This window comes from Pteropus vampyrus, unplaced genomic scaffold (assembly GCF_000151845.1).
Source record: "Pteropus vampyrus isolate Shadow unplaced genomic scaffold, Pvam_2.0 Scaffold426, whole genome shotgun sequence".
In the NCBI taxonomy this organism is placed as follows: Eukaryota; Metazoa; Chordata; class Mammalia; order Chiroptera; family Pteropodidae; genus Pteropus; species Pteropus vampyrus.
The window spans coordinates 236,957-244,753 of record NW_011889207.1 but is presented as its reverse complement, the minus strand read 5'-3'; the positions used below and the strand labels follow the sequence as shown (position 1 = coordinate 244,753).

Sequence of the window (7,797 nt, the reverse complement as noted above, 5' to 3'; positions counted from 1 at the left end):
CAGAGGGGCTTCCGTCGGCAGCTCTCACGTTCCTGTGGCTTCTTGGTCACGTAACTGACTTCAGGACCTTTCCCTGCCTGTGGGTGTGGGCGGGGCGGCTCTCTCGGCCCCTGTCTCCGGGAGATTCTTGTCCCCCTGTGGGTCAGCAGCGCCCCGGCTACCTGCGCACGGGGGTCAGAGGTCAGGCGTCTCGATGCCGTTGCCCAGCAGAGCAAAATAGCGCTGCCAGCTCTGAAACACGTGTGGCAGTCCTGTCACCGAGGGTGCCGTTCCTGCTGGCCGAGCGGCTCATTGTATCTGCCACTGTGTGTGTATGTGTGTGTGGGGGGGGCGGTCTCTGTTATAAGCCCTCCTGGCCCCCAGAAGTCTCTGCAGTCCTTTTTAGAAAAAAAAAACCAAAACTCAACAGTTTTATTGAGATAAAGTACACATACCACACTAGTCACCCAATTAAAGTGTTTTGCCTTTCTGAGGATAGTCAGCTTTTTCCAAAATCCGTCCTGTGAGAGCGAGTCATGGTGTCGTACTGGAAAGCAGCTCACTGCAGGGGGCAGGGGGTTCATCCTGGGGCACCGGGAGCCCCGTGGTGTGGTGATCACTCCCGCGGGCCCACAAAACTGGGTGCCCACCGTCGGAGCTGGGCGCCTGCCCCTGGCTCCAGTGGAGTCTCTGCTGGGCCTGGGGCTGAACAGCTCATTTCAGGCTCCGAGCCAGTGGAGCGGTCACTTAGATCTAGGCACAGTGTGGGCGGACCCCCAGACCACGTCTTCACCCATGGGCGCTCGCCTGCAGGGTCACGGGCTTCCCCAGTTCTGGGGTCCCGCAGGCTGGGGTGGGGGCCCCGCCTGCCTGCTGGGGAAGCTGGCTTGCTGTCCTCGTCCCCTGAGGTGGGGTGCAGGCCGACTCCCTCTGGGTACCCGCCCCTCCTGTGCTCGCCAGCCCGGCTCTCAAGGATGTAAAGGCAGGCTCACGGGATGGGCTCGGTCACGGCAAAGTGGCCGTCTGTCCCACGGGTGGAGCGAAAGGGTGGCCATTCCCATCGTTTCAAGACCCGCAGGGCTGCCTCAGAAGCAGCCCCTCCTGGACCTTCGGAGCATCAGCAGGTCTCGCTGGACGAGGCGCTGGCGGTTCTCGGGGTCCCGGCCTGGTGCCTGGGCCCTTAGCCTCCTTCTCAGGCACGCTGTGTCCCTCGTGCTTTGGACGAGAGCCGTCCCCTCCCCTTCTGGAGCTGGCCTCAGTGACCGCGTGAAGCCGGAATCCCTGAGCGCAGGCCCCTGTGTGACGGCGCCTCAGCCTGGCCGGGCCTGCCCCACGCTCCCTTGGGCTCTGGCCCCTTTTCCGGGGGCCGTGGGGCGCAGGACCTAGCAGCACTGGCCGTCTCTCCGAGTTCCTGGGAAATCCCCTGGGGCCACAGAGCTCTTCACAGCTCTGGGCACGCAGGGCCTGGCTTCCTCCTCACCCCACGGTGGTGGACGTGCTCCCCGCACGCACCCGTGGAGGCCCCGCGGGGCGTCGCCCTCCCTTCTCAGATGCCTGCTGCTCACATGCTTTCCTGCCAAGTTCCCAGGCCTCTCTGGGACACCTGCTGCCCGGAGGCCGGCACGTCATCTCCTGTCAGCCACCTCACCGGCCCTGCTGCCCCCCCGAAGGTTGGCTCGGAGCCACAGGTGGCCTCGCTCCCAGCCCCGTGCACCCGGGCGCTGTGGGCCAGCCTCTCCTCCTCCTGGAAGGGGGTGAGTGTCTTCAGAGACTCAGAGACTGAGGGAGAGATGCTAGGACATCATTCTCGAAGCGCTTGGCAGGCTCGCCTGGGGCCCTCAGACGATTACCTCCTCCAGCCAATAAAACGTTCCTTATTTTCCTTCTCTGCTCTCTGGGGTATTTGCCAGCCACCTGGTGTCTGTCCAGGAGCCTGAAGGCATCTGTAAATGTACAGGTTTTATTTACGGTTTTATTTCATCTCATGATAAACTTACGTGCTACGTATAGGTTTGTTTCAAGACTTGTCTTGTGACCATTACTGTTTAGTGGGTGTAAAGTGACAGTTACACAGATGAGTAAGTTCTGGACGCCTGCTGGTCCTCATGGCGCCTGGAGTTTGCCAGGATTGTGCACTTACACGCTGCTCAAAGGGGGTTGATGTCATGCGAAGTGTTCTCACCACAGAGAAACGAGCGGAGCGGAGGGACGTGGGCAGCTCTGGAGGTGACGGCTGTGCTGATTACGGCAGAGGCGGGACCCGGGTCGCATGTGTCCAAACTCTTCCGACCGTGCACTTTCTGTCAATCAATTACACCTCGACGAAGCTGGGAAGAAACAGGTGTTTTCACTGAGAGAGGGAGAGGAAGCGGCGTCCTGGACCGCCTTCGCCAGACCCGACTGCCCGGGTGAGCTCAGCCTCGTCCCACCCCGTTGACTGATCTGGAGGAACAGAGCGGCCACGGTGCTGCGCAAGCGGCATGGAGCCCGGAATACCGTCGTGACATGATTCACGGGTTCGGGGTGGAACCCCACCTCACCGTCTCGTTTCCCTTGCCCGTCGCTCATGCACCTACCTGCCCAGCTCCTCCTCCTGCGGCCTCCCCACCCCTGAGCTGCCGGATCACCCTGGGCTTCCTTGCTCCGTTGCTGGGGTCCGCTGGGCTTCCGCGCGAGGGGACAGCTGCCTCCCGTGGCTGGAGGCGTGGCCTCTGAAGCCCGTCTGTGCCGTGTTAGGGCTGCAGGGCAGTCTGGTCCCGTCCAGGCCTCAGGGGTGCCCGTGGGGGACGGGGGGCCCCCCGCTGCTTTCAGACCAAGTTGCCATGGTAACAGGGCTGACCAAACCAAAGCATGGGGGCGGGGGTGTGTGGGATTGGACGGAGGTCCCCGGGCTAGACTCGAACAGGTTTCATCGCGGAGGCCTCGATAACCGCTTCTCGCCTTGGTGCCTTCGTCGTGATCACCCTCATCCACCTTGGTAGCTCTTTCTAGAACTGAGGGTGAAGCCTATATGTACGTAGTTGAAACAAGAAGCCAGGCCTGCGGGTCCCTTGCCCTGCCACCTCCCCCGCCCCCGCCTCGCCAGGCGCCTCTTCAGACGGACCCTCCCCAGACTGTAAGCTCGGCGGGGTTAGGACAGTGTCTGTCCTGGTCACGGTGGCCTCCCCAGCAGCGGTTGGCAAATACAGGGCTGGGAGGCGTGTGCCCGGGGCGGGGGTTGGGGGGAGGGAGAGGAGAACTCACATGGGCCCCCCTCCCCCATCACGACTCGGAGGCCAGGGCCGGTCCCAGGCTCCCTCCCCATCTCCGGCCCAGACTCTCCCAGCCTTCCAAGCAATGTCACCTTTGTTTCCTCTGTCCTCGTTTGCCTGGGGAGGCGGGCTTTAGAGAGGGTGCCCCTGCAAGGGCAGACTCGGGGCTGACCTGGGGGCGAAGCCGCTTTGGTGGGCTGCCGCCCCGCCCCATCCGGCCACCCCGCCCTGCCTTCGACTCTGCTGTGCCCCCCACCCCCACGTCTTGACTGTGATTATCAGAGTAACACGGTAGCCATGAGTAGTACTTTCTTAGGGTAACTGTTAATTTCGATGTAATTTCGATTCGATGTACTTTAGTTTGATAGAATTCCAAACTTACGGAACAGCTGCAAGCATAGCACAAGAATCTCCCACGGACCCTTCACTCCGGTTTGCCGGCTTAACCCACCGTTTCTTCACGGTGGATTCACAGCGACCCTTTGCAGTCACCTCGATGTGCTTGTCAGGATGGTTCCAGGGTCACGTCCAGCGCCCGTCTCCTGAAGGGGACGGCGTCTCTCCCGCCTTAGAGCACGCATCTGTTTCCAGTCGGGTTCCAAGAGTTACCACGGATTCATGTTTTCAATAGTTAAAATGTTTTCTCATGAGCTAAGTTCTCCGCTGTTGTCACCGTATTTTGACGACTTTATTCGGGGAGCTGCGAAAGCAAATCTGTATCGATTTGGCTCAAAATTTACTAGAGAAGTTTGTCTCTCGTGTGCTACGCTATCGCTATTTGTCCGTAGTGACTTTGGATGCAGCAGTATTTTTTTTAAAAATAAAGCCATGGATTATTTTTTAGAGGAAGTTGCAAGTTTACGGAAACTCGAGCAGGACGGGCAGAGCCCCCACGGACCCCGCGTCCCCCACGTCCCGTCGTCAGTGACTCGCACTCCTGTCGTACGTTCGTGACAATCGTGGGTAAGGGCGAAAGAAAAACAAGTTTGAACCTCACGCTTGCCTGTCTTCAAGCCCTTCCTCACCAAGGGTCACGGCTGAGCCTCATGGCGACCTGACCCGGGAGCTAAACGAGGCCATAAACGAGGCCAATAAGAGGACCACCCAGATGCAGAGGTCAAGGGCTTGCCCCAGGGCCCTGAGCTGACCCTGCCCCGCTTCCCGGGGAAGGAAGAGGTTCAAAGATAAAAGAATTTTTAAAAAGATCTGTCAAGAATTGACTGCATCTGAGAAAAAGCCGGGAGAAATATATCAGGGCCCCAGAGAAGATTGTCTACGTCTAAAAATTATGCTTCTGTCCGGACCCCTCCCTTCCCCTGCCGGACGGCCTGTCGCCTGTGGGGCCGGCCGGAGACCCAGGCGAGGGGCATGCAGAGCAGCGTCCGGCACGCTGCGAGTGCCCAGGGCACGCTCGGTTTTAAAAACACGTACTTCGTCTACGGCCGTGCCACCCCGAGCACGCCGGATCCCGTCTGATCTCGGAAGCTCAGCAGGGTCGGGCCTGGTCAGGACTTGGATGGGAGACCACCGAGGAAGACCAGGTGCTGTTGGCGTAAAAATAAATAAATAAATGAAATAAGGGATTATAAGATGACAAGGTCCTTGCAATCTGTGAGGTCGACCAAGGGTCGCCTCGCCGGAAAAAACAAACACACAAAAAAAACGCGTGCTTTATTTTTCAGAACGGTTTTCAAATTAGAGAAAAATCGAGATAACATGGGAGGTTCCTGGATGCGGTTCCCGTATTAGGAACACCTCAGGCTGGCGAGGGACACGCGTCGCAATTCAGGAACCACTCTCGGTGCCCGATTATTAACTAAGTCTCACACTTTGTTCAGATTTCCCTGGTTTCACACCTGTCCCAGGCTTACGTGTTCGTTCACCTTGGCGGTTTTGCCATAATTATCTTTGCTGTGACAGACGCGCTGCAAGCGCCTCTCCCTGCCCTTCATTCCAGGCAGAGCCACCCAGGCAGTGGCCCTGTCCCTCTAGCCCTGGATTAGGAAGCAGGGGCCGGAGCTGGACCTGCAGGCTGGTCCCCGCCCGGGCCGTGCGTGGGTGGGGGCGGCTGGGGTTGAGTGGGGTCGATGGGTGCAACCTCAGCGCCCGCGGTTGCAGCCGAAGCCACAGGGCTGGAGCTGCTTTTGCGGAACAGAGCGCCGTCCGGAGATTGCCTCAGACGGTGAATCAGGGTTTCCTCACTCGGCGAAGGCGGGAGCGCCTAATAAAAGCCTCCTGGGCCCGGGGCCGGCACCAGTGCTGACTTCTTGCTACAGCTCCACACCTGTGCATTGCAGGTAGGCGTCCCTTCTCCAGCCGAGCCCGTGGGGGGGGGGGGGGCGGGGGGGACCCAGGGTGCTGGCTGTAGGTGGCCCCGGTGCAGGCTGCTGGAAGCCACAACCCTCAGCTTGTTGGGACTCCTCTGGGCTGACTGCATTTAAACATTTTCAATTTTAATTTTCGATTACAGTTGACACACAATATTAAATTAGCTTCAGGCGTACAACGTAGTGATTAGACACTCACGCACCTTACGACGCGAAGGGCCGGCTGCATTTTCGACCCAAGGAGACCAGCTCTCGCTGGGTTACGTAGACCTAGTCTCAGGACTCGGGGAGGGTGAAGGTCGGGGGGATGATGAGTGTTTATAGGGGAACCGTGGCCAGGGGACGGCCTTCCGGGCAATCACAGACCCCTTCCCAGGCGAGCCTGAGTGAGCCACGCACTCTGGGCCGCATTGCCCAGGAGGCATGGGGACACAGAACACTGGCCTCGAGCCTGATCCTCTTGAACCTTAGAGAGACTTCCTCTCCCGTCCAATCCACCAACGAGGCGTTCCCCATGGATCGGACACAGAGCAGAGAGGTCACAAAGCCGCCGTCGGGGAGTCCCCCCTCCCGCAGGCTTTGAGGCAGAAAGAGGGGCGAGCGCGGTGGGGGAGGGTGCCTTAGACCTCCCTCGTGTCCCCGCAGTGAAGGTTAACAGACCGGGAAGATGACCAAGCTGGAGGAATACCTGGAGGGCATCATCAACATCTTCCACCAGTACTCGGTCAGGGTGGGAAACTTTGACACCCTCTCCAAGGGGGAGCTGAAGCAGCTGATCACAAAGGAGCTCGCCACCACGATCAAGGTAGTCGGGGGCACTGGCCAGGCCTGCGGGGCGATGGAGGGACGAGGGCGGGTTCGGCTCCAGGTCCGGCACCCGAGGCTGTTCTCCCCTTGTGGTTGGGCGGGCCCCATTCCTCTCTCTCAGTGACTCGCCCTGTCATCTGTCATCTCCGGCTGGAGCTGTTTCAGGCCTCAGTGGAGACAGGCGGGGCGGGGAGGGGGTCGGGTTCCCTGCTACAGAGCATCTCCCTCCGCCCGGCCGGCGGAGGCGTGGGGGACTCCAGGGCGGCTCCACCGCGCTTCTCTCAGTCTTCTGCTCCGTCGCACTTGATTCTCCAACAGCCGTTTTGGCTACTGGATCAATATTCCTGGGCCTCCCTCCGCTGAGCCTTGAGGGACGAGGGGCCTGGAGAAGGGGGGCGGGGAGAGTCTGAGCTCTCTGTCTCTGCTGCCCCCTCCCCTAGAACACCAAAGATCAACCCACCATTGACAAGATATTCCAGGAGCTGGATGCTGATCGAGATGGGCAGGTCAACTTTAATGAGTTCGCGTCCCTGGTGGCCCAGGTGCTGAAGACCGCCCACGTTAACATCCACAAAGAGTAGTGCGCTCCGAGGCACTTTCCCCAGCTGGGCCCCCGAGCAGAGCGAGAGCTAATAAATGTACCCTTGACAAGTTCTTGACAGCGTCTGTGCGCTTTTTATCTTTCCGTGCCCATGGCCCCCAGACTGGATCGCAACGCACCCCTGCCATGCTGACGGGTCCCCCGTGGACCCCTGAGACCACCTACTTGTTAAACGTTCACGACTCGGGCATTCATTTCACAGACTCGCCGAGCGTCTGGGAGAGCGAGACACAAAAACGCAAAGCTCCTGTCCCCTCGGGGAGACAGAAAGGAGGAGGGAATAGAAAATAAATAGACAAACGAATAAAAGTGTATCTTATGAGACACTGGTAGGTGATGCCAGGCGACGTGAAGTAAGGTTGGGGGTCTGCTGATTTAGGTAGGACGACCGGGGTTGGCACGTGAGCAGAAATACGAAAGGAAGGAAGGAAGGAAGGAAGGAAGGAAGGAAGGAAGGAAGGGGAGCGGCTTGCCGATATCTGGGGATCAAGAGTTCCCGGCAGAGCAGGTACCATGGACGTGAGGGTGATAATCTTAACGGCACATGGGAAGCACTCGGCACGGCACCTCATGCTGAGCGAGCACTCGGTCGATGTCAGCCTCACCAGGAAGACACTCATTTTTGGAGCGGGCGATCGTGGTAGCTGGTCAGTCAGCTCCTGCGCTGCAGCCACAATAGCCAAAGGCTACTTTCCACGGGAGCAAAGACCGAGCTTACTTTTTGGGGTAACTCGGATAGTGAAAGTTGACCAGTGTTTGGCAGGGGCAGCGAGGGCCAGTCTTTCTCCAGAGGCCTCAGACTAGACCAGGCTGCGGACCGGGCGTCCTGCCT

General features: G+C 59.4%; 1 protein-coding gene and 1 pseudogene across 1 annotated transcript; both read left to right on the top strand.

The window, feature by feature from the left end:
* The first annotated feature begins 4,664 nt into the window (after positions 1 to 4,664).
* Positions 4,665 to 4,783, top strand: LOC111732112 (annotated as a pseudogene).
* Positions 4,784 to 5,374: 591 nt separating this feature from the next.
* Positions 5,375 to 7,018, top strand: S100A12 (S100 calcium binding protein A12). The gene is made up of 3 exons (XM_011381050.2): positions 5,375 to 5,527; positions 6,203 to 6,362; positions 6,805 to 7,018. Exons 2-3 carry the CDS (start codon positions 6,225 to 6,227, stop codon positions 6,943 to 6,945), a joined length of 279 nt encoding a protein of 92 aa, XP_011379352.1. The 5' UTR covers positions 5,375 to 5,527; positions 6,203 to 6,224; the 3' UTR covers positions 6,946 to 7,018.
* The last annotated feature ends 779 nt before the right edge of the window (positions 7,019 to 7,797 follow it).

What these genes read in the sequence shown, in the direction of transcription:
- S100A12 (XM_011381050.2), top strand. Translation starts at nt 6,225, where the DNA reads ATGACCAAGCTGGAGGAATACCTGGAGGGCATCATCAACATCTTCCAC. An exon ending in AGCTCGCCACCACGATCAAG is followed by an intron (nt 6,363 to 6,804) that starts GTAGTCGGGGGC and finishes CCCCTCCCCTAG; the next exon opens with AACACCAAAGATCAACCCAC.